The sequence below is a fragment of the Lipotes vexillifer genome, unplaced genomic scaffold (genome assembly GCF_000442215.2).
Source record: "Lipotes vexillifer unplaced genomic scaffold, Lipotes_vexillifer_v1.1 scaffold534, whole genome shotgun sequence".
NCBI classification, from domain to species: Eukaryota; Metazoa; Chordata; class Mammalia; order Artiodactyla; family Lipotidae; genus Lipotes; species Lipotes vexillifer.
In genome coordinates this window covers 753,917-779,911 of record NW_006787833.1, presented here as the reverse complement: position 1 = coordinate 779,911, position 25,995 = coordinate 753,917, and the positions used below count along the sequence as shown (strand labels likewise).

The 25,995-nt window shown below is 38.6% G+C and overlaps 1 protein-coding gene across 1 annotated transcript in view; it reads right to left on the bottom strand.

The window, feature by feature from the left end:
* CUBN (cubilin) overlaps nt 1-25,995 on the bottom strand; it is a 273,447-nt gene that overhangs the window by 101,234 nt on the left and 146,218 nt on the right. Inside the window, exons 33-39 of the mRNA XM_007460874.1 lie at nt 25,218-25,331; nt 23,385-23,495; nt 21,793-21,921; nt 20,665-20,797; nt 4,921-5,126; nt 3,498-3,682; nt 1,663-1,855 (exon numbers count right to left, since the gene is read on the bottom strand). Of these exons, the coding sequence (XP_007460936.1) occupies nt 1,663-1,855; nt 3,498-3,682; nt 4,921-5,126; nt 20,665-20,797; nt 21,793-21,921; nt 23,385-23,495; nt 25,218-25,331 (1,071 nt within the window). The remainder of the gene's footprint in view (nt 1-1,662; nt 1,856-3,497; nt 3,683-4,920; nt 5,127-20,664; nt 20,798-21,792; nt 21,922-23,384; nt 23,496-25,217; nt 25,332-25,995) is intronic.

Sequence of the window (25,995 nt, the reverse complement as noted above, 5' to 3'; positions counted from 1 at the left end):
AGCTAATGTTTTCCTACTTGACATGTTTAATTTCCTTCACATGACCCTAGTCCACATTAGGCTTATTTTCCTTTGACTGCTTTTTGCTTTGTCATTTAGTCATTTAGTTACTATATCATTATTTAACTGAATGCTTTATCTTTGCCAATTACTTTTGAACTCTTGGAGAGTAGAGGTTATATCTTGGTTTCCTTTCTTAGCTGGTATACACTTACCTCAGCATGTCTATAATAAACCCTCTATAAATATTGGTTGAATTAAATTTAATGTATGTTCACATAAGGAATGCTAATGTCACGTGGTCAATATATTAATACAATTTAAAACAGTAAGCTTTTTTTTCACTTTAATGAAAGTGTCAGAATGTGCTATGATCATGAGATAATCATTTACACCAACTAGGTAACTAGTAAACTGTAAAATTTTCTTATCCTTTTATTTTTTCCTTTGCTTGTTTTTCATTAAGAGAAATGAGATTTATGATACTACGCTATACTCACTCACCCACTTAAATCACATAATTATGGAATATATGTATGAGAAGAGAACTTTCTTTTTGAGTACTACAATATACTTATTGATATAATGTTTTGCATGAGTGATTTCTTCTGTAACTTGAGATTTGTGGACATAAAAGAAGCTTAACTCAAGTTTACTTATAAGAGCTATCCAGTCTTAAATGGATAGCTCTAAATTACATTTGGCAATCTTGCTGATGGCTCTTTGCTCTTAGATAAATAGATTAATATTTTAAGGAAGAGTTTCATAGTCAATGTTATGAAAGCACCTTGCAAGAGAGGTGAAAATAACATCTTAGGACAGAATGCTAAGAGCCATTAAATAAATATAAGTATGAATTACACCTTCATCTGTGATCTCTGCTGGTAAAAATTCCCAAGAAGCTAGAAGCAAACAGACTCTAATCTTTTAGGGTCTGTTTAGTCTTAGAACAAGTTCAAAGTCTGAATATTCTTCAATGAGATCCAATGATAATATGTCCCAATCAAATATTTCAAGGAGTGAGAATATGCCATGAGAAGTATCTGCTGAATTTATTCTATGTCAACTCTCAAATTCACAAGAGCCATTCAAAAGTGTTTAAACAAATTTTCAAAAGAAAAGCGCAGTCTCCCAAAACACAACTTACTGAGGGAATTTAAAATGTCTTAAAAATAGTAAAATGAAAGCTTAAAATTTAGGCCAACTTTACCTTGAAACATGAGGGTTTACAACCAGCTAAGGACACAGTGAAGCATTTTTGAAGGCACACTTAAAAGGTAACATAGAGGAGAAACAGTTACTTGCATTAGTTGATCCTAGTGTGTGTGTGTGTGTGTGTGTGTGTGTGTGGTATTTGCAAACCAAACTTTCAGAGATCTCTAAAGCGATTTCTAGAAATTGTAAGTAGAATATCTTATGGACATCAAACCCTTAACTATTATGGAAAATATAATGGGAAACCAGCATTTTTTTGAAATAAACATCTAATCTCTAAGTATTTATGAAATTAAAAGGACACCTTAACATATGGAGGAAGGGTTTTGAGACTGTAATTACTCTTCTTATTCACTTGTGTATTTGGCCCTTATTAGTAGGAACCTTTGAAATATTAGTCTGCACATATCAGCCCCTAAAAAGAATTTCATTTATTACCAAACACACCTGTAGCAATGGTAGGTAAAGGTCCAACAGAGGCATTCATTGCAAACCACTCCAAAAGGAATCCTTTCCCTGAGACTGAAGAGTCAGAAGAAAACTGAAATGTCAAAGAACTTCTAGTGGAGCTCAAAGAGCCAGTCTGGGTACCACAATAGGTTCCAATCAGGCGGGAATGAATGCCAGCCCCATCATAAACCTGCATGGAAAAGACAGATAATAGAACACTGAACTCAGTCAATCACCTCCATTTTTCTTCATAAATAGAAAACCATGAAGTATAAACTATGATTGCAAGTAATTAAATGTGTTTTAAAATTATCTATATCTTTCCTGCAGAATTATATTAGTAACCATGCTCCATGTGATATAGCTCATTATTCGATTTACAGTAAAATTTATGGGTGGAAAAGTAGGAACCAGGATAGTGGCACAACAACAGTGCCTATTAAATGTGCTTTGGGGCCTCAAAAGGGAGGAATTAGGAAGAAAGGGGGAAAGTAACAAGAAAAAGGAAAAGTCACAAGAAAAAGGAAAAGTCTAACGAGAGAAAGTGGCCAGGTATCCTGAAGGAGTTCACATTTCCAAAGAAGTAAAGAAGCAGAATTAATAACAACAAAAGAATCACAGCTTGTGAGGGCTCAGCATACTCAAAGCACTCAAGAAATCTCTTTCATTTGGTTGAAAATGTTAGATTACATAGTTAGAGACATATTTTGTGATAGTTTCCAAATACGTAATCTTGAGCATGTTTATTTTTTTCTTCACATGTGGATGGATCTCTCCAATTACATTTCACATCCTTCCCTCCATCTTGTAAATAATTTGAACAAGTTCGTTGTAACTGTTATTACATATTTCTCTACTGAAGCTACTATATAAGCTCAGATTTCAAATTAGCTAATAATTATTTCCAACTTACTGAGCATCTATCAAGTACTAGGTTCTATGTGAAGCACCGTGGACCTAAAATGAGTAAGACAGAATCTTGGCCCTCAAGAATCTGATAGTAAAATAGTGAAACCCATAGAAGCAGAAAGTAGAATGGTGTTTACCAGGAGATGGGGGGAGCGGGGAATAGGGAGATGGTCAAAGGGTACAAAGTTTCAGTTATGCAAGATTAATAATTCTGAAGATCTAATGTAGAACAATGTGACTATAGCTAATATTACCATGTATATACTTGAAATTTGCTAAGAGGGTAAATCTTAAGTATTCTCACCACACCAGAAACAAAGAAAGAAGATGGTAACCATTTGAGGTGATGGATATGTTAATTAGCTTGATTGTGATTATTATTTTACAATGTAAAATTGTAAAATATCATATATCAAAAGACCTAGTTGTACATCTTAAATATATATAATATTTATTTGTCAAATATACCTCAATAAAACTGGATAAAAAATAATCTGATAGTGTTTTTGGAATTGATGCAGTTGCCAATGTCTGGATGGCAATGATCACCACAATTTTTATATACTTATATTTACTTACTTTAAAATGATTGTTCAAATTTTTTTTAACACTCTAACAGGAGAATAAACAGGGTAATGGGATATAAGATAGAATAAATTCTTATTTAAGACACATACACATGCTTAGATAAAGCCCAACAGAAAAATTACAACAATGCGGAAAAAAAGTTAGTTACAGAATCAAAGATAATAATTATACTACCAGAATCACCATTGTTCAGGTAACCTGGAAGGGGTATTCGTGATGTAGGATAGACCATCCCCTATGACTTGTAAATGCTTGAATAGACATTAACTTGGATCTGTGGTTGCCAACAGCAATTCGCCAAAATGTATAAACATCAGTTGCTCTTGGAAACTCACCTTTAGTTTGTCATAATAGCAGTTGAGTGTTGCCTCCATGTCCATCTCCAAGATTCTACCATGGATAACCTGAGATTCATTCACGTTCACTATCCAATGGTAATTGGAGTTGTGGGGGTAATTTCCGGGCCATAAGGGAGAGGCAATTTTCCCCTGAGTTCCCACAATATTATCATTGCCAAATACTAGGAAGGAAAACAGAGTAGTAAATCAGACCTACTTAAAACAGCTCTTTAGTCAAATGAAAGAAACAAAAGGCAAGGGGTGTTAAAAAGGATGGACTTTTAATTGACTGCAATGTCTTTTCTGAACACTGAAAGAAATACTGCTTCCCTTTTGGTTTCTCTGCTATCTATTAATTCTTTGGAGAAGGGTGATATTGTGAATGGAATTCCATGTCCTTAGAAGACCACATGGTGTGAAAACAAGCAATAGCGTCCCATGTAAAATTAGGTTCTCAGACCCCAGGGAACTTGGTGACTTGGGAAGGGGTATTACCAGCCCTATTCTATAATTTTGGTTTACCTATTTTACTTCATGTTAAAAGAGAACGAAACGTGTTTTTTTTTTCTTTAACTATGTAAGAGAAACTGACATTTTCGAACAACATATAGAGTAGCTATTAATATTTAACATTTTATCCTGTTAGAAGAATATCCTGTTATTACAATATCTGAGCACTTAGGAATATCCTAAAGTAATAGGAAACGTTTCTTGTGTTTTTTTAAATTAATTTTTATTGGAGTATAGTTAATTTACAATTTGTGCTAGTTGCTGCTGTACAGCAAAGTGTATCAGTTATACATATACATATATCCACTCTTTTTTAGATTCTTTTCCCACATAGGTCACCATGGAGTCTGGAGTAGAGTTCCCTGTGCTATACAGTAGGTCCTGATTAGTTATCTATTTCATATATAGTAGTGCTTATATGTCAATCCCAATCTCCCAGTTTATCCCTCCCCCCTTCCCCTTTCCTCCTGGTAACCGTAAGTTTGCTTTCTACATCTGTGACCCTATTTCTGTTTTGTAAATGGGTTCATTTGTACCAGAGTAAAGATTTTTAACTTGAGGAATATAGAGTATATGGGATCAAATGAAACACATTTGATATAAGTATACCAAACTGAAACGATAATACATTAGAAAACTCTCTATTGCAATATCATGAAAAATGTTTAACTTAAAATTAGGTAGACACTAGAGCTTTAAAAGAATGTTAGAACCACTGAGAATGCTCTCCCTGGCTCTTAATGAGTCATTCATATATAATTTAATTTTTCTAGTACATTATATAATAAAGTAATTCCACAGAGACATTAAATATAGGGGAATTGTTCTTAATGCATTACTGAAAACATTGCTATCCTTCTAGTTTGTAGGACACATTCTGGAAGCCATCACTAAAACAGAACCAACTCACTGTTGGTAAATGCAGCCTGGAAGCCCACGCCACTGCCTGAGCCATCGGAGATAAATCTGATCCACAGGATGTGCCCAAGAATGGATGAATAATTGAGAGGGAGGACGTTTCCACAGTATCGTCCCACCAAGCGACCAGTGGCGTTTCCTTCCCGGATCTCCACAAAATCTCTGCTACAGTCTTGAGACTCCTCCACCTGGAAAGTTCTGATTGGAAAAAACAAAATTAGGGATTTAACTGATAAAATAAATTTTGGGATTATCCTGAATCACTTGCTGGGTTGACCTGTTTGGTTTTTAAATTTTTTCTTTAACTTTAATCACAGTGTCTTTTAACTAACTCAAAACATTTCTTACACTCAAATTTGTTGAAATGGCGATTCAAGAGATAAAAGACAATTAATACACTGCCTTCAGGGAGTTTTCTTTCTGGGGGAAAATTGGGCAAGAAGATAGAAAAAAACAGAATATAGAAGACAGAATATCATGCCATCAGAGTTATTCTGAGGCAGAGGTATCACATGCAATTGTGAGGTTCAGTAATAGCTTGATGGAGAGATTTTTTTTTAAGATGGAAATGTAAACATGCGCTGGATTTAAGGTGCAAAAATGGTGGGCAGGGAATGCGTGCTAACCAGAGCACATATGCAGAAAGACTGGGACATATTTAGAAATCTGTGAGAGGTCTCGTTTGGTTAGAATACTGAGTACCTTTAAGAAAACATTAGAAGCTGGAGCAGTATGATGGGTTAATTTGGGGAGAACTTAAATGCCAATCAAAGGCATCTGTACTTAATTTCTGTAAAGGTAGAAAAAACATGGCATTTGCACTAAAACAGGCTAGCGTTCAAGCATGGCATATTCGACTTCTTTATATTCTGCAGTTATGATGACATGGGGGAATGGAGGGTGGGAAATAAGATCTACCTCATGTAATTGTCATTAGTCACATATATAAAGAGTCTGGAACACGTAGATGCTAAATGAATGCCTTTAAAAATTGGCCTCAATGCTTAAAAAACTTGGATATAATCAAGGTAACATGGTGTTGGTGGGAGGGTAGACAAATAGATAAATATAATAGAAGAGATGGTCCAGAGAAGGATCCACAAGTATAAAGCCAATTCAACCCAATTCATGGTGCCAAGTTTGGGCTTCAGAAGAGACTCTGAGGCTGTATTTGGAAATCACCTGTATGCATATGAAAATAGCTGAAAACATGGCTAGATTGGGGGTTTAGAAATGAAAAATTGGGGAGTGATACATAGAGAGAGAGAGAAGAGATAAGAGCAGAAGCTTAGGGAACACCCATATTTTGAGTTCAGTGAAAGGAAGAGGAAGCAATAAACACAGGAATAGTCTGGAAAGTAGGATAAAAACAAGATCAGTGCCATGTCACAGAAGCCAAGAGAAAATTAAGGAGAGAGTGATGAAGAGTGTCATATGACAGAAAGATCCAGGATTAAGAACAGGCTATAGCAGGGGTCCCCAACCCCCGAGCAGGCGAGCAAATGAAGCTTCATTTGCTGCTCTGCATCTCTCCCCATCACTCACAGCACCGCCTGAACCATCCCCCCACCACAACCCCCACACCAAGTCCATGGAAAAATTGTCTTCCACGAAACTGGTCCCTGGTGCCAAAAAGGTTGGGGACTGTTGGGCTATAGGATTTGGTTACTCAAAGTAAATTAGTAACTTTTAAAGGAGCAGTTTTCGAGGGTCCACTATAGGATTATTTTTCACACATATTAAGGAGTAAATTAGATGACTTTTGGTGATTTCCATAAGACGATGAATTACAATAACAACAAGACAATAACAAGCTTTCTATAACACCCAACAATTAGAATTTATAAATTCTCTATATTTATATTTTTCATGTGCCCATTAACATGCATAAAAATGTATCAATATATAGTTGACAACACACCAAATCTCAGAAAATATTAAAACTATTAAAAAATATGTTCTCTGACCACTATAGAATAAAATTAGAACAGGGTAATAAAGAGATAACAAAGAGATCCCGCAATTTGGGTATGTAAAACAACTTTCTATATAAACCATGTGTTAAACAAGAAATCATAATGGAAATTTAGAATATATCTAGGACTGAATGAGAGTGAACACATTATGTATTAAAACAGGCAGAGTTGAGCAGTAGAAGTGTGCTGGACCCATAAAACTTAGGGAGTGTAGTCAAAGCATTATTTAGAGGGAAATTTATAGCCTTAAATGTTTATGGTAAAAAATAACTAATACTAAGAAAAATGGACGAGATGTCTAATCCCAGAAGTTAGTAAAACAAAAAACAAATATACAAACCGCATAAAGGAAGTAGAAGAAATAACACAACATCTGAAATTAGTGAAACAGAAATGTAGAAAATACTAGAAAAGATTAAGAAACCAAAAGCTATTCTTTTGATAAGACTAACAAAATATAAACCTCCAATAAGACTGACCAATAACAGAAGAAAGCTTAAGTGAGCAATATAACTAATAAGAAAAGGACAAAACAACAGATATACTAGACATTTTTAAAATTATAATGAAATTTACTAAAAACCTATGCCACTAAATTTGAACTTAGACAATTTTTATAAAAATACAATACTATAACTAGTTGAAGAAAAAAATGAAAAAACCTAAAAATACCATTAAATTAAAAAATGCCAGTATTAAAAATTGCCTGCAGACAAAAGGAAACAAATACCCGAGCCCAGATTATTTTATAGAAGAACTCTACCAAAGCTTCAATAAGTCAATATCCCAATCCTAATCTTGTGTATATTGTAAAAGAAAAAAAAAATAGAAAAGAGGGGACAGAGTCCAACTTATTTAATGAATTTAATATAATCTTGGAAGCAAAATCAGTCAAGGGAGGTCAAAGAAAGAAAAAGTTTAAGTCAATCTCACTTAATGCAGATGAAAAATCTTACATAAAATATTAGCTAAATCAATCCATCAATCTGTAAAATATGTATATCTTAATAAGGTTGGACTCACAATGGTTTAAGATGAAAAGATCTATTACAACAATTCAACACACACACGTACACACAAAGATTTAAAGAGAAAAAAAGATGCAAAAATATATGAAGGGAGAATCAGTGACAATTGCAGTAAAGCATTCGCTAAAACTGAACACCCATTCATCATAAAAACTCTTAGAAAATTAGGAATAGAGGGAAATTTTCTCAGCTGGATGAGAACTGCCCACCAAACACCTACAGCAAATATGCTTAGAGGTAAAAGTTTTTAAACATTTCTTTTAAATAAGAAACAACACAAGAAAGCTTGCTCATCACTTTGTTGCACAGTATACCGAAGGGTTCTCCAGGGCAATAAGACAGGGAAAGGGGGAATGGTTGTAAGAATTGGAAAGGAAGTGCTATAAATCAATATTCAAGAGCAGTCATTCATTCATAAATATCTACCGAGCACCTTAACATGTCAGGTCCTTTTCTAGGCACTGAAGATAGAGTAGCAGACAAGAGACAAAATTTTGGGCAATTCTAGAGAATGGAACAGTGTCAGGATAAGATAATATGCAAATTTACAATGCTTGGTGTCAGTCTATTTATCTCTTGCAAAAATAAAATACAGTGTGTGTGTGTGTGTGAAAAAACAAAACAAACAAAAAAAGATAATATGCAAAAATTAATAGGGTTTCCTTATACCAGCGAATGAAAATTTACAAGGTGTAACTTAGTCAACACTCATTCAACAATATTTGTCTCTCTACTATATTGCCAAACACTGGGACAGGACAATGAAGAAAACAGACAATGTTCCTTCCTTCGGGGAGCTTACATTCTAGAAGGAGAGATAGATAATAAACAAATAAATAGAAATATAATGAGGTAGTGATATGCTCTAGGAGGAAAAAACCAAGTGATTAAGGAGGGTTATTTTAGGTAAGGTGGACAGGGTACATCCATAATTTTTAAATGGTCACCATTTTTAATAGCAACAAAAAATAAGATGCCTAGGAATAAATGTAACAGGATATCTATAAGACTTTTATGGAAAAAATACGAAATTTTAGTGAAGGACATAAAAGAAGACTGAATAAATGGAAAGATACTCCAAATTCAGTATGAGGAGTCAATAAAGATTCTCCCCAAATTAACCTATAAATTCAATGTATTTCCAGTAAAATCAATAAGTATGATTGCATTTATGTAAAATGTAAAACAGAAAGCAATATTATGCAGTGTGTATGGAGACATGTATATACATATTATTGAGATATATATATATAATAAAAGGATATAAACATGCATAGACGTGATACACATAAAATTCAGAATACAGGTCATCTCTGTGATGAGAAGGTAAGGAAATGTGACGCTGCCCTGTAATATTTTATTTATTTAAAATTAATTTTTAAATATAAAAGCAATTTAATTTTTTTTAAGTAAATGAAGTGAGTGCAAACAATTCTTTTTTTCAGAAGTAAATGAAAGAAATTTTTGCTGAGAAGAAGAAAGAATGGTCTACTAGGACTATAGAAAAAAACCACTGAGAAGGAAAAAAAATGTCTCGAAAATAGAAAACTTTCTTCCTTGCTGTGTATCTTTCAGTCACCGCTCAACATTATGTGAGCAAGACTTCACATGATGGTAAGTACAGCGCCCTCCCGGGGCTCTATCTCAGCTAACAGGTCAGGATTCTTAAGGTACAGCTGACCAGCCTGGAGATTCTGGGACCTCACTGCTCGCTTTGGGGTCAATGTATCAGGCACACCTCTGAGCCTTCACTGCCAACCAGAGCCCTGGAGCAAACCGGTCAGCTCTGCTCTACCACTGGCTTCACAAGCCAGATACTAGCACCGGTAGGTCTCTAGCCAGACAGTGAGTCTGTGGCTCTCACAATCCCACCAAGGTGGGTTATTACAGTGTAGATCATCTGGATCTATATTTCAGACTTAGTCTTAGCAGCAAGCTGTGACTGATAACCGAGCACAGAAGAAATCGGGGAAGATCCACATCAGGCTAAACAAACCACATATTTGTCTTACCTCCACTGTCCTCCTTGACAACTTAATGCTTCATGAGACAAAGTTCATATCTACAATCATTTCTGGCAAATACTTGTTCTGAATCCACCCTTAGGATAGCTGCCAAGTTTGGCCCTTAAACTCAGGCTCAGCTTTATTATGATATCATAATGTTATCAACAACAATGTACAGTATGCTAAAATTGGGTTCTTCTGATTTTCAGAAGAAAGAAGAAGGGGTGATCATTCTCCTCAGCAGGCGATTTATATGAAATTGCCCCTAAATCTTTTCTACTCAAATGCTGCATGTGGTTTTAGCATCAGCATCACCCGAGAGCTTGTTTGAAATGAAGCATCAGGCCCTACCAACCAACTGAATCGGAATATGAATTTTAACAAGATCCCAGGTGATCAACATGCACAATAAAGTTTGGTCCAATGGTCTAGAAGATCACTAAGTGCAAGGTTTTTCTGTTTTTTGTACCAGACTGGTATAATCCAATGCTAAATGTCACAAAAGACATTTCATCAGAAAGGATGGTAGGATGATACCTGTAAGAATCAAATTAGACTTTTTAAGAAGTTTTATTGTTCTTGGAAGTCTTTCATTTAGTCCGGTTCATTTGATAAGCAAATCCATCCTCTTTCCAAACACTTTGGCTCAGATCTGCTGGTAAAAATATGATGTGGAACAAAAATAGTACAATCACTGTTTCTCATTATCTCATTTTGATTCTTGAACCTAGATCAATCGCATTTTAAAAGGACTCTGCCAGCATAAAATATATTTTCTGTTAATTCCTTTAAATATCTGTTTTATAAAAAAATTTCTTTGGGGGTTTTATTTCTCCCCCCTCCTTTTGTGTTATAGATGCAACCATAATTTCTCCAGCTTTTCTCCCTACTCGATTTCACCACCGTGTCCACAATCCAAACCCCATATTTTAGAACTTGACATATTCCATATGTTTTTCATATGCTTCTCACCCACCCCAGGGGAAGTTTCCAAGCACCCATCTGGAAATAGTTTAGACCAGGGCAGAAATAACTCAGAGGCCTGGCCATAAAGCCCTTCTCAGTATCATCTGCATAGAGGGGAGCATCTTGCATTCCACAGATTATACTATAAAAATAAAACTCAAGCAAGGAACACAAAATAATCAAAATTAACTTCTTATGGATGAGAAAGGAAAAAGATGAAGCATTAAGATTTGTTTATGCAATAATCAGGATTTACTGTCCATTGAAGAGTAAAATGAACGAAACTGGCTTTTTGTATTTATCTTCCACCCTCTAGGAGGAAAGCCCAGTGTTGTTCATTTGGATTTAACTCTGAACTGCCACACAAGATACTTTAGAAATGGCAGAGTGAGAGAAGTTAACATTCACTGAACATCAGGTATGCATCAGCCTTGTGGTATACATTTAAAATGTAACATCTTTAATCACACCTATGGCCCTATATGGATGTGATTATCCCCTATGAAATGAATCTCTTTAGGTTTTAAACAAATAGCTTCTTGACATTAACTTATTAGTAACTTAACAAGAAATGGGATCTTGTCTGTCTTAAACATTCCCAGTACCTGGCCCAGTTCCTGAGAACCACTGAACATCAGATTGTTCAAAAATGTGAGTATGGTAAAGGCCAAGAGGAAAAAGACGAGAAAAGCCCTTTGATCTAGCAATTATGAGGCCTATTAAGCCATGTGAAGGACTTTGGACTTATCATAAGAACAATGTTCATGGTTTATTCATCATTGGATATAAAACATCAATTATGGGAGTAACATGTGCTTTATATATGAAGCATCTAGCAAGGGTGTAACAAGTGCTTATGTGTATAAAGCAGGGGCTTAATAAATATTTGTTGAATAAAGAAGTATATATATATATAGTTATATATATAGTTATATAGTTATATATATATGGTCACATATATATATTATTTTTCCCATACAAAACTTTGTGCTTTTAGTAAAGACAAAAGCAAACAAAACCTCTTTCCCATGTGGCAACTTAAACTTGTATTGCCTTTCAGGTGTTCAGAGGCTGTCTTTGTTTTGACACAATGCCAGCTTGACCCTGAAGAGGCACTGTCTGATTGATGGGCTAAAAGAAAGTAACTTGAGATGTTTGAATGTGGTCCACAAATAGGACTTCTCTTTCATGTTTAAAAATCCATTCTTGATGCACAGAATGGCATGTCTAGAAGAGAAGCAAGACTTTTTTGAATAAACAGAGCAGTGTCTCCAAAACAATCTCCTTCTCTCCAAGCAAGTTACTTCTTATATTCTTTTCAAGACAGAATTATCAACCCCAACCAAAGCCCAATAATCTATGACACAGTAAAACAAATAACTTTTAATTTAAAATGGCAATTTAAATAACCAATGTCTTGGGACTTCCCTGGTGGCGCAGTGATTAAGAATCCACCTGCCAATACAGGGGACATGGGTTCGAACCTGATCTGGGAAGATCCCACATGCCGCGGAGCAACTAAGCCCGTGAGCCACAACTACTGAGCCTGCGCTCTAGAGCCCGCAAGCCACAACTACTGAAGCCCGCAGGCCTAGAGCCTGTGCTCCACAACAAGAGAAGTCACTGCAATGAGAAGCCCACACACCACAACGAAGACCCAATGCAGCCAATAAATAAATAAATAAATAAATAAATAATAAATAAATAAATAAATACCAATGTCTTATCATCCAATATTTATTAAGCACTCATTACCAGTGTGGCATGTCACAAGTATCTCTCTACTGATGGGATTAAAAGGTCCCATTTCACTTACCATGTACTTTTCACTAACAAGTTCCAGAAAATATATTATTGTTTAATTTAACCTAAGACCACTCAGAAGGTGGCAGGATCCTACTGTTGATTGCATGTCCATAGTCCATATTCAAAAAGGCTTACAGTTCAACGGGGAACATGAGAGTGATTTTACAAATCAACCACTAAATTCTGTAAAAAATTAATAAACAGATACCTCAGTCATACAAAGCTGAGAGACCAGAAGAAGGAGCTCTCACACCCTGTGAAGGTAGCACAGCCCAAAGGGAAGAAGAAAGACTCCTCTTCTTTCTTGGCATGGACTTAGCCAATAAGAAGCCATGGACTCTGTTTTCTGAAGCCCTCCCAGCTTCCTTTTCCCTGTGTAACAGCATCCTCCTTCTCCTGCTGTGCAGGGGCTCACCATAGGTGCAGACCCTGAATTGCAATTCTCTGCTGATCCTGAATAAACCCATCTTTGATGGAGAAATATCTGGCATTCTATTTATTTCAGATCAACATTTCATTGGTTTGATAAGCAAACAGCTATGGTACCCACAAATCCAGCCCACTGCCACTCACTGTTTTTCTTGCCAACCCTGGAGTTTAAAGGCATGTCCTTCTCCTGGATCCGAGCTCACACTCTCTTAGCGTTTGAAGCTCTCCAGGTTTTATTCGGAATCTGTTTCAGAGCTTCATCTTTCTGGTCAATGCTTTGTTCTGTACATGAGTATTCACGTGGCACTTCTATCTGATTTGAGATCAGGCTGTTTCAACTGAAACTGGCTAGACTTCGACCCATTCCTTCAGGAGCAGGGGCTGTTTCACTGAAACTGTGCCAGTTTTTGTCCAGCCTTCAGCATATTCCTTTGCAAAGGGCTATTCTCTGGACACTGGCTGAAAAAACCTTTGGCCTGGCTCCTCTAGGACCAAGACGTCTCCTTAGAATTGGCTGTTATTCAGGCTTCCAAGCTGTTTGAATTGAGCTGTTCGTGTTGTAAAATGTTTGAAAATTGTTCTTTTACTTTAGAGAATAACATCTGAGAAATGGAAGCCCAGTTTTTGAGAGTACCCACACCCCCAACAGGGACTCTGGCAGATCTGATGTTTAAGACTAAAGTCCTTCCTCATGTACATTTCTAACTAAATGGACCAACCCGATCAAAGGCAATTCAGGATATCAATGGCCATTATGGGGAACTTTTGAAACCCCCAAACTTAACTTTCTTAGAACCAAAGTAGACTACAGTAGCTCAAAAATTTCCATAAATGAGTGGAATACTTACTTTGGTATTTTGAGGCTTCCCAACATTATCTGGAGCCTAGAATTGTCTCTCTACAAAATAAGATTTTAAGGCTAACTGAGGCAAACATGATTAATGAGAGACAAAATGGCCCCCAACGCTTCAGGTTCTTCTTCCAGCACCATCTGGTCTCTCCATTGGCTCCTCATGGTCAGACCTCATCTCCGGGGCCATCTTCCTCCTTACTCGCTACACCGCCTATGCCTCCTTTGTACTGCCAATTTCCCCATACTAATTCTCTTAACGAGCTTCCCTATTTGAAACTCTTCCCATTCCTGTTTCCTCTGCACTTGTCAGAATATGTCTGTTTACAGCCACTATGAACAGTATGGAGGTTCCATAAAAAACTAAAAATAGAACTACCATATGACACAGCAATCCCACTACTGGGCATATACCCTGAGAAAACCATAATTCAAAAAGAGTCATGTGCCGCAATGTTCACTGCAGCTCTCTTTACAATAGCCAGGACATGGAAACAACCTAAGTGTCCATCAACAGATAAATGGATAAAGAAGATGTGGCACATATATACAATGGAATATTACTCAGCCATAAAAAGAAACGAAATTGAGTTATTTGTAGTGAGTTGGATGGACCTAGAGTCTGTCATACAGAGTGAAGTCAGAAAGGGAAAAACACATACCGTATGCTAACACATATATATGGAATCTTAAAAAAAAAGGTTCTAATGAACCTAGTTGCAGGGCAGGAATAAAGATGTAGACACAGAAATTGGACTTGAGGACATAGAGTGGGAGGGTGAAGCTGGGGCGAAGTGAGAGTTGCATCCACATATATACACTACCGAATGTAAAATAGATAGCTAGTTGGAAGCAGTAGCATAGCACAGGGAGATCAGCTCGGTGCTTTGTGACCACCTAGAGGGGTGGGATAGGGAGGATGGGAGGGAGGCTCAAGAGGGAGGGGATATGGGGACATGTGTATGCATATGGCTGTTTCGCTTTGTTGTGCAACAGAAACTAACACAGTATTGTGAAGCAATTATACTCCAATAAAGATCTATTAAAAAAAATAAAATTAAGCCTTCTGAGAATCCAGAGGCTAAACTCTTAATTTTTTGTACTCCCTGGACTAAAGCTGAACTGCAATCCATAGGCAAAGGTTTTCCCAAAGTAACTGGAGATGCTCACAAATTGCTGGACAATTTAATATAGTCATTCAAACTTGTCAACCTGGTTTCTCTGACTTATATCAGCTAGTTCATATGCTGGTCAGTGAAGGCCAGGCTCAGCATTGGATGAAAACCACTAATTGGGGGAAATCCTAAAAGGTGTCTAGAATTACAGGTGGGAGACCAGCCTGCTATCTTTTTTTTTTTTTTTAAAGATTTAATTTTAATTTTATTTATTTTTTTGGCTGTGTTGGGTCTTCGTTGCTGTGCGTAGGCTTTCTCTAGTTGTGGCGAGCGGGGGTCACTCTTGGTTGCGGTGCGTGGGCTCCTTATTGCGGTGGCTTCTCTTGTTGCAGAGCAGCATGGGCTCGAGGCGCTCAGGCTTCAGTAGTTGCAGCACGTGGGCTCAGTAGTTGTGGCACGTGGGCTCTAGAGTGCAGGCCTAGTAGCTGTGGCACATGAGCTTAGTTGCTCCACGGCATGTGGGATCTTCCCGGACCAGGGATCGAACCCGTGTCCCCTGCATGGGCAGGCAGATTCTTATCCACTGCACCACCAGGGAAGTCCCCAGCCTGCTATCTTATTATATAATCAGGTTTGGCCAATCCCTAGGCAGCTTCATCAAGCAGTTCCTAGGGTTTCTCCAAAACCTGTTGATTGGAACAAAATCCAGGCGTACACACAAAAATCTGATGAAACTGTTCATGATTATTACAATCAACTTCAGGTTATTTTTAAAGAAAATTCTGGTCTTCCTTTAGATGTTGATTCTACCCAGGTAGTTTTTAACTCTATGTTTATTAATGGACTGAACTGAGAGCTTTCCCTTCTAGGAAAAAGGACCAGGATGGAATGGGAAACTATATCTATTCCAGATTTAGTTAATGTGGCAAACCAGCTCTCTCAAACTCTAGATGAGGCACCTCAGAGGAAGACTGCCAAAATTCTTAATCTTCAGCCCCAGCAAATGAAGGCTCCTAAATGAAACCAAAACCCTACTAATTTCTATTATTGCAAAGAGCCAGGACATTGGAAAAGAGATTGTTACAAATTTAAGTGCTTCAGGTGTCTTCAGCCCTCTAACCAGCCTTTCAACATCCTCCCAATTCTCATTGATGGGGCTCCAAGGAACTACAGGGATTTTTCCCAATTCTCCCTCTTAGTTGGCATGGAGGAACATTTCTCTAGACTGGGGATGAAGCTCTTCCAGTCCTAACTGACACCAGAGCCACACTCTCGGTGCTCAACCCCATTACTATAAAGCAGCCTCTGCCTCTGATAGTACTAGAGCTGATTCTGGAAATACTTATCATTTGTCTCCACTGAATCAGCTACCACCTTCCTTATGGGCAAAATCTCCAACTTATGCTGGAGATTCACAACAACAAAATTCACAACAAACCTCCCATCAAGATTTAAGTAGACCCCTCAAAACCTCTTCCCAGAATTAACCAAAAACCTTTTAAAAAAAGATCTTCAAGGCATAAAACCCCTAATAGAAAATTATAAGGCTCAAGGCCTCATAATCCCTTGTACTGTGCTCTGAAACACTACCATTTTACTGGTGAGAAAACCTACAGGTCAAAGGTGAAGGTTTATCTAGGATCTCAAAACAATCAACAACATTGTTATCTCGTGACATTCTGTTGTTCCTAACCCTTATATGACATCATTCCAACTGGAAGCAAATTCTTTACTGTAACTGATTCATGTAGTACATTCTCTAGTATTGCAGTTTAGGAAGCTAGCCAATACCTTTTTGTCTTTACTTAGGAAGAAAAACAATTAACCTGGACAGTAATGCCTCAGGGTTCTACTCAGAGTCCTTATTTCTCAGGAATCCTGAAGGCTGATCTGGATGATACAAAATTCTCTAGAGATTCAACTATTTTGTTCCATCCACTTGCTAAAGCTTTTAGCCTTAAAGGGACCTAAGGTAGCCAAAGGAAAATTGCAGTTTGCCCAAACCCAGGCTTGATATTTAGGGTATCTGCTATCAGAACAAAGGCTATATCTAGATCCAGATAGACTTCATGGTGACCTAAGTTTCCCAAAACCCCAGACGAAGCACAACTGCAAAGTTTTCTCCAGCTAGTTGATTATTGCTGAAATTGGATTCCAAATTTCTCTCCTATGGCTAAACCTCTGTATGTTGTACTCAACAATAAAAACCTCGATGCAATTTTAAGAGAAGAAACAGATGACACAGCCTTTGAGGCCCTAAAGGAGAGTTTGGTGAATCCACCTGCCCTTGGGCATCCCAATGATCAGATTCTCTTTTTCCTTTTCGTATATGAAAAAACGGGAATGCCTTTGGGGTACGAATCCCAAAACACAGGGACCACCATTGACCCATAGGGTATTATGGCCAGCAACTGGACCCTGTAGCATGGGGATATCCCCCTTGCCTTAAAGCCATTACAACCACTCCCCTTTTGGTTAAGATCACCGAGAAAATTATTGTGAGACCCCTTTTAACCATTTTTGCACCTCATACAGTAGAAGTTCTGACTTCTCATCACACTCAACATTTCCCAGCCAGCCCCCTCACCTCCTGGGAAGTCCTTGGGTTAACTGCTCTTCACATAACTCTCTTACATTGTAATAACCTTAACCCGGCTACTGCTCTTCCCTCCATCACCAGCAAAGTCCCTCATGATGCTTAACACTGATGCACCACCTCCTGACTCCTCAGGATGATCTACAGGGAATTCCACTGGGTAATGCTGACTTCTCATGGTTCACTGATGGATCTCATTTAAAAGGTGATAATGGCAAATACAGTTCTAGGTATGCTATTAAGACTCCTTTTGATGTTGTCGACGCAGCATCTTTACCTATGGTTACTTCAGCCCAGACTGAATTACATGCTTTTACATGGGCTTATACTTTAGCCAAGGACAAAACTGCCAATATTTATACTGATAGTAGATATGTTTTTGGAGTAGCTCATAATTTTGGAATATTGTGGAAGCAATGTGGCTTCCTTACGTCCAGTGGGAAAAAAATTTTAAGATGGCCCCTGTGTTTAGGGATTATTGGATGCAATAATCTCACCTGCCACTTTAGCTATTATTAAGATTCTGGGGTATTCTGAACTTGACTCTCTGGAAGCAAAGGGAAATCACCCCGCTGATATTTCTGTAAGGAATGTTGCCCTTAAAGGGACCAATAGCAGCCAAACTTCTGTCGTGGTCCAAAGGGAAATTTAGAAAAACTGGCTAGAGAAGCCCAGCAATCAGCCTCAGAAAAAGGAAAACAAGATTGGAAATTCAATAATTGTTGGTTTGATAAAAAGAGAAAGCTCTGTTTTGCATCAAGTAACAACCTATTCCCACCCAACACTCTAAAACTCCCACTCGTCACTGCTGTACGTGCATTAAACCATTGTTCTACTGACAAGATGATAGGCTTCATGAATCAATATTAGAGGAGAAACATTAACAAGGCTGAAAAAAGTGCCAACCCTCACTTGTCCCACTTGTCCAAAGTAGAACCAGGGAAGCCTGTTCGTACTGCTCCCAGACATTGTATATTGCCTAATGGACAATTCAAGCTCTGGTAAGTGGATTTCATACAATTTCTTCCTCTAATGGATATAAATATGTTTTAGTCATGGTCCATATGTTTTCAGACTGGACTGAAGCCTTCCCTTGCAGACAGCCTACTGTCCCTTCTGTGGCAAAAGTCCTTTTGGAAAAGACGATCCCTACCTGGGAAACTCATCTCAAACTTCATAGCGATCAAGGAATCCATTTTACTGGCCAGGTACTTTGACAAGTCTGCTCTGTTTGGCTAGTTTTACAACACTTTCACTGTGCTCACCACCCTTATTCCTCTGGTTTAGTCGAACACACTAACAGCATCATTAAGACTCAATTGGCAACCTTTATAGAGGCCCTCCAAACATCTTGGTCAAAAGCACTGCCATCTGTCCTTCTAAATCTTGGATCTTCCGCTTTTGGAACTCATAAACTCTTACCATTTGAGATAGTCACATAATTTCCAATGCACTTGGTTCCCACTTCTTTTGACACACAACTGATAAAAGGAGAGATATTCCAACATTGCAAAGGATTAATTGCCTCTATTAAAAATAACCATGTTTTAATAGAGCAATCTTTTCATAGTGTACCCTTGGGAGATGAAGACATTAAGCATCACATCTTGCAACCTGGAGATTTTGCCTATTGCAAAAGAGTCCTCCAGAAGAACTCACTTCAACCTCATTGGAAAGGTCCCTATCAGGGACTGCTAACCAACCCTTGTGACACCAAGCTCTGAGAAATAGACTCTTGGATTTATGTAGCATGCCTAAAGAAATCACTGAACCCTGACTGTACCTGTACATCACCTGGTGACCTGAAAGTAAAGATTTTCTGGAATTGAAGCAGACTACATCTGACGAGACAGCTTTCCCAAGATATACTTTTGAGGATGACATAAGGCTTCAGATGACCTCCAATGTCTATGATCTTGATATCATATGGACTTTAGACAAAAAACACCTGAGAGTTCTCCCTCCTACCCCTCCTAATTACTCAGACGTGACCTTAATAGATTTTCAATCTGTTCACTCTCCCTCTGACATGAAACACTATACCAGGAAAGGTCCTTCCTGACACTGACACACAAAAATCCACTGAAACTAGAAACCCTGACTCTAGATCAGCAATGATTTCAGAGAAAGATTATGATCAAAAGGGGGAAATGTAAAAAATTAATAAACAGAAACCTCAATTCAATAGAGTCAGGATACCAAAAGGGGGAGCTCTCATGCCCTGCAAAAATAGCAGAGTCCAACAGGAAGAAGAAAGACCTCCCTTCTTTCCTGAAGGGCTCAACCAATGAGAAGCCTTGTATTCTCTGTTTACTATAACACTCTAAACTTTCTTTTCTTCTTTACAGAAGTGTTCTCCTTCTCTCGCAATACAGGGACTTGCACGTGTCTTGCCATGGTTGCAGACCCCAAATTGCAATTCTCTGCTGATCCCAAATAAACTCATCTTTGCAATTTCCTGTCGATCCTAAATAAACTCATCTTTGCAATTCTCTGCTGATACCAAATAAACCCATCTTTTCTGACAAAGGTGGATTAGCATGGGGATAAGACATAAGGGGAAAGAAGGCTTAACTGAGATGGGGATTTCTGCTGGAAGAAAGAATGTTAGTGATGCTCTGAAAGAATCTAAATGTTCCTAATTTAAAAAAAAAAAAAAACGATAAAATTAATGTTATCTGAAAATGAGAATTCCAAAAATTAATGTACCAAGAGCTCAGGCATGTACTCTTGGTAATGTTAGGCAGGACTCTAAAACCACTGCAAGAGAATTTTAATGCTATTTATAACCTAAACTATGACTAAAACAGAGGAAATATGGAAACAGACTTCCTGAAGTTCCCACCACATTCTCTAACAGTTGTTTGGATAAATATGCTATTAGTTGTCCATCCTATTAGTAACACTGCTTCCTTCCTGCAGATTCATTCTCCCTGAAACAATATACTATAAAAAAGGATTTACATAAAAGACAGCTGGAGCTGGTTGCCAGGGGAACTGACAATGTTCCAGACACATTCCACATTAGAGGGATAAATTTCTGGGTAGCCAGGGCTGTTGAAGATGCCTTCAGCCATGTGGAAGATGCCACCACAAGCTAGAAGAAAAGAGAAACAAAGTGAGTGGCAGAGTAAATACTGAATACAAGACACCATAAGATAAAGGAGACAGAACACTAGAAGAGCTGTTAGCGTCAAAGGATGTGCCATTTTCATTTCATAATTTAAAAAATCCATATCATATATAGTAAGGAAAAGATTCTGAAACCTGAAAACTAAAAGCTACAGGGTATGGTGGGTTAGAAGGAATCTCAGTAGTTTCTTTTCTAAAAGCCTTTTCTCCCTGTGAACTCTAACTTTATGTAATAAAAGACTCATTTTAATTCTGTGGTCCCTCGGTATTTCTGACCAGGATGACTTTCACCCCTGGCCTAGAACAGAAGGCAGTATTTCAGCTTTTCCTTCTCAGAAGAGCACAGAAACAGGCACAAATCTCCTTGGTGTTCTAAGGCTTTTAGCTGCTAATGACAAGGAAGCCAGCAGCACTCTCCTGGCTAAGAGCCCCAGCACTGGGTGCCCCTCTTTCCCCTCTTCCCCATAAGCCACCATCCATCCTGCATCAGTGACAACACCCAGCCCTGCCTGAGCGCAGCTGTGAGGCCAGGGAGACTAAAGGACAGCAGTTGCCCACCCATAAGAGATGCCATCAGACACTGTCCATCAGGGGCTCCCTTAACAAACATATCATAAAGGAGAACAAGGAGACACCGACAAGCAAGTCTCCCAAGATCATTCCAATCAGGTCTCCCCACTTCCAGAGCTCATCCGTGTATCGTTAGCCACAATTGCCAAGGTATGGGAACAACCTAAGTGTCATCGATGGACGAATGGATAAAGAAGATGTGGTATAGAGTTCACTACTGCTAGACTCTACAAGCGTGTTGACCTAACTTGAAAGACAGTAAGGTTAGTCATAGAGGTGATCTAGAAAACTAGCTCCGAACGCTCAATGTAGAAGAATCCCAAATAATAAACCAAGGATTTTCTACACATTTCTCTTAACCTAGTAGCACCATTTGCTAACATCTCTTACCTGATGTTGATGCAGCATATGTGGCGTGGAAACCACCAAAATTCGCTGTAGAATCCGAGACGAACCTCAGTGTCAGAGCATTGCTGAAGGAAGTGATGGGGTGGGGCATGGAGTGGCCACAGTATCGGCCTAAATAATGAAGACGATGACAAGGAGAATGAATGATGACAAGTAAACACGTATTTTACTAGAATCACAAGAGACCAAAGCAAACAGAAGAAAACACTATTAGGAGAAACACTTAAATCAGGGTCAGTGTTGGGGATGATGCCTGATAATTCAAAGTAGGCTATGAATACAAGCATAGGGGAGATGATTTATAAGCATGGTAAAGAATGTTAGGGGGAGGCAGAGTAATACAGATGACCTCCAAATGTAACTACTGCTAAACTCTCCAGTGCAGTAGGGACCTGCGCAAATAAACGTGCTAATACTTAAAAGCAACATATAAGAGCAGAGAAACACGTGGATGTTGGAACCAAAACACCTGGATTCAACTCAACTCCCGGCTCTGCCACTTACCAGCTACGTGACCTGAGTCAAGTTACTTAAGTGCTCTGTGCCTCAGTTTCCCCACTTGAGAGAGGGGACCATTGATAACAATGAGATCCTATATCATAAGAGTATGAGGATTAATTGAGTTACTGTTTATAAAGTTCTTAGGATAGCACTCAGCACAAGGTGTTATATAAGTGTCCATTAAATAATATAGCCTCAACCTCGGTTAAATGCTTATAGACAAAAATCTCAAGGAATACAATCAGAAGTCTGCAGAGAGCAGAGAGTATTCCTCAATTGCCTGTTATCATCTCAGGTACTGTTCTGGGCACTGGGAATAAAGCAATGAGCAAAACAAAGTCCCTTCTCTGATGGAGCTTGTCCTCTAGCGCAGGATGAGAACCTTGGGTGACAAAGCTCAAATACTCTCAACTCAGGCCCTGACACTGTCCCTAACTAAGGCCCTGACACTACTCCTAACTCAGGAGTGACTCATGGAGAATGTTTAAATAACCTGAGATTATTTTGCTTGAGAACATTTCAGAAACTATTTAGCAGCAATCCCTAATTTCTACAAACAGAACTCTAGATTACCTATCTACTATCTACTATCTATCTACTATCTACTATCTATCTATCTATCTACTAGATAGGTAATCTACTAGATTACCTATCTACTATCTACTATCTATCTATCTATCTATCTGTTATTTTGTTTCCACTGAGGACAAAACCAAAAGAAACATGCTCAATTTGAATACAAGCACTGTGGTCAAATGTTAGTAAGAAATTTCTCAGAGAATGCTACTTAATGCTGGAATGCACTGCATTTCACTACTGTCTAAAGCAATCGTAACTTTCAATTAAAAAAATATATATATAAACTATTCACGTCCTTGAATATGAACAAGCTGAGTTTCTTGAACACCTTATTACATCCTGCTTTCTTAGCCTCTCATTATCTTTACATGGCTTATGACGCTCTTCATAGTTATTGGAAACATTCTAACCTGGAATGCCAGCATATACACATGTAAGCACAGAAACTGTAAAAAGCCAAGGCCACAGATGTGAGTGAGTGAGCGCGGCAGTACCTCGGAGGGGTGCATCATCATGACTGCCGTCCAAAATCTCTAAAAAGTCTCGAGTACACGTTGTGCTGCTTTCAAGCCCAAAGTGGCTAAAGGAGAGGGTGATATGATTGACTGAAAGGGAAAAAGAGAAGACTCTTTAATAACATTCTGGCAAACAAAACATACAGGGAATGCCATTTCACCTCTGATCCTTTCTCCTGCTGGTTCTCCAGCAGGGGAGCCATGAATCTGGCAGATGTGCACAGGGGGATGGACGGGGGAGGGGGGTGAAGAGGAGAAGTAACAACCGCTCTGCTAAAAGCTTTCCTTTGAAGAGTAATTGAATCCATGCTTTTGAAAATGTCTGTAGATTCTGAAACGCTGGTACTGGGAAGAGAACCCTTGGAGAACCCTTGGGTCAGTTTATTTCACGGACGATGGGGAATGCATCCACTGTTGCTGTGTTCCTCGCAGAAGTATTTTTCTTAATAGAATAGTTTCCTTAAATTCTGATTCTTTACCTGTGCTTGTAAATAAGACACATTTTCCTCTCCGGCACACGTATCCTAGCATCCTCAGTGTTACTTTAAGGCCAGAACCGGGGAAACGGAAGTTCGTTCATTTATAAAGAGAGCTTTGAATTACTTGCAGAAAGGTACGTGCCTGGGTACATTTTCCTTTTGTTTTCTTCCAGGGTCCCAAATCTTCAGAGTAGGATCTTTCCCTATTGCTGTCTTTATACCAGTGACCTCTTTCATCTAAATGCTTTGTAACTGTTTAGAAATTATCCTTAGGTGCAAGACTGTGGAACTCGAGGCAGGGGAATTCTTTATTCAAGGCTCAGTTCCTGGCTACTTTCTGGGCCTAAGGATTACATCACTGACCCCCAAATGACATGCAGGGCAATAAAGATACCCTTCTGTTAATGCTTAACATGCCTAGGAAAAAATGTTAGAGAATATTTAAGCCAAACTCTTCTTTTTTTAGATTAGCTAATGGGGCCTCATCAGCATAAGTGACTTTCCTATTATCACACAGGTCATTAATTAGAGAGCGGAGTAAAGAACTTAATGCCATTCCCACATGACGTCTGAAATCATCAATTTTTCCTGAAAACCTCAAGGAAGGGCAGGGCTCATTTGGAACGGGATTCGTAATGGCCCTGGGATCACCCTCTTCGCAGTCATTTTGCTTTGAGTCCTTAGGAGTCTCTTCACTTTCTCTGTAAAATGTGGACAGTAATCCTTACTACCAGAGCAGAAAATAAGATTCTAGGATTCTAAAAAGAAAACAGTGTAAGCATGTATTAAATGTTTCTTAAGGCCTATGCTGGGATTTTTTTTAAATACGTGCACCACAGGAGAGACCAGGTTTCGTAATTAACTTCCACCTTGGTTGAAGACCAATATGCTCATAGCACTGCATCTCCAAACTGTGAGTTATTAATTTTCCAGTCTATGGTCCTTATTGTTCATTTATTCACTTAGCAACTGCCTTGAGCATCTACTACACTCAAGGCACAGGTGTCAAAAACTATTTATTTATCCACTGTTTTTGCTTACCCCCAGTCTCACACGCCTGTCATTTCAACTAGGTTATAGGTTTTTGCTTTGTTTCGTTTCCTTTGCTAGGCCTTGAAATTTAAAAAATAATTAAATGAAGAATAAACAGTAAAAGTTACTTCCTACCAGATTAGGAAACCCTTGTTCTTGTGCACATCAGGAAATGGGGCTCCCAAAAACAGGAGAGGAAAGCCATCAATTGTTACCACCGAGGAGATAAGAACATGAGTCATAGCTGGACTTTCCCACAGCCACCAAGCGTCCTGGACTCTTTTTTATTTTTGTTACTTACACGGAAGCTGGGCTTGAATTATCCAGCTGCAGTTCTGATTGTATGGATAGTTGGCAGGGAACAGGGGAGAGGATATCGTATCAACGGAGTCGGTGAGGATGTAGCCGCCACAGGCTGAGGGACACACAAGTGCACACATATGTCACACACTTTTGATTTTTGCTGACTCTCCAAAACAATTATTTGAAGAATGAAAGCATAAATGATGTTTCCTTATTTCTAAAAGGCATGTCAAGGAAGTTCTCTGCCAAGAAAGCTGCACATAAACCATGAGAAAGTGGCAACATTCTCTACATTTATAACAGTATTCTTCAGTTACGGGAAGTGGGGAGTGGCAGAGAACAACGGACTAAATGGCTATGAATTGCCTGAATCATTCAACAAAACGCTGGCACTGATTCACTTACTCTGCCCACTTGCAAATTACAGACATACGGATAATCTCTTTTACGACTGACATTTTTTTTTTTGCGGTACGCGGGCCTCTCACTGTTGTGGCCTCTCCTGCTGCGCAGCACAAGCTCTGGACGCGCAGGCTCAGCAGCCAGGGCTCACGGGCCCAGCCGCTCCGCGGCACGTGGGATCTTCCCGGACCGCAGCACGAAACCGTGTCCCCTGCATCGGCAGGCGGACTCTCAACCACTGCGACACCAAGGAAGCCCCACGACTGACTTCTTTTTTAGGAAAATAAATATTCAGTTGAAAGAGACTTCATAAGGGCGGCTGTGTGTCATCAGGGACGTGCAGAGCCCTGTGGGAGCAGAAGACGGGGTGGGGG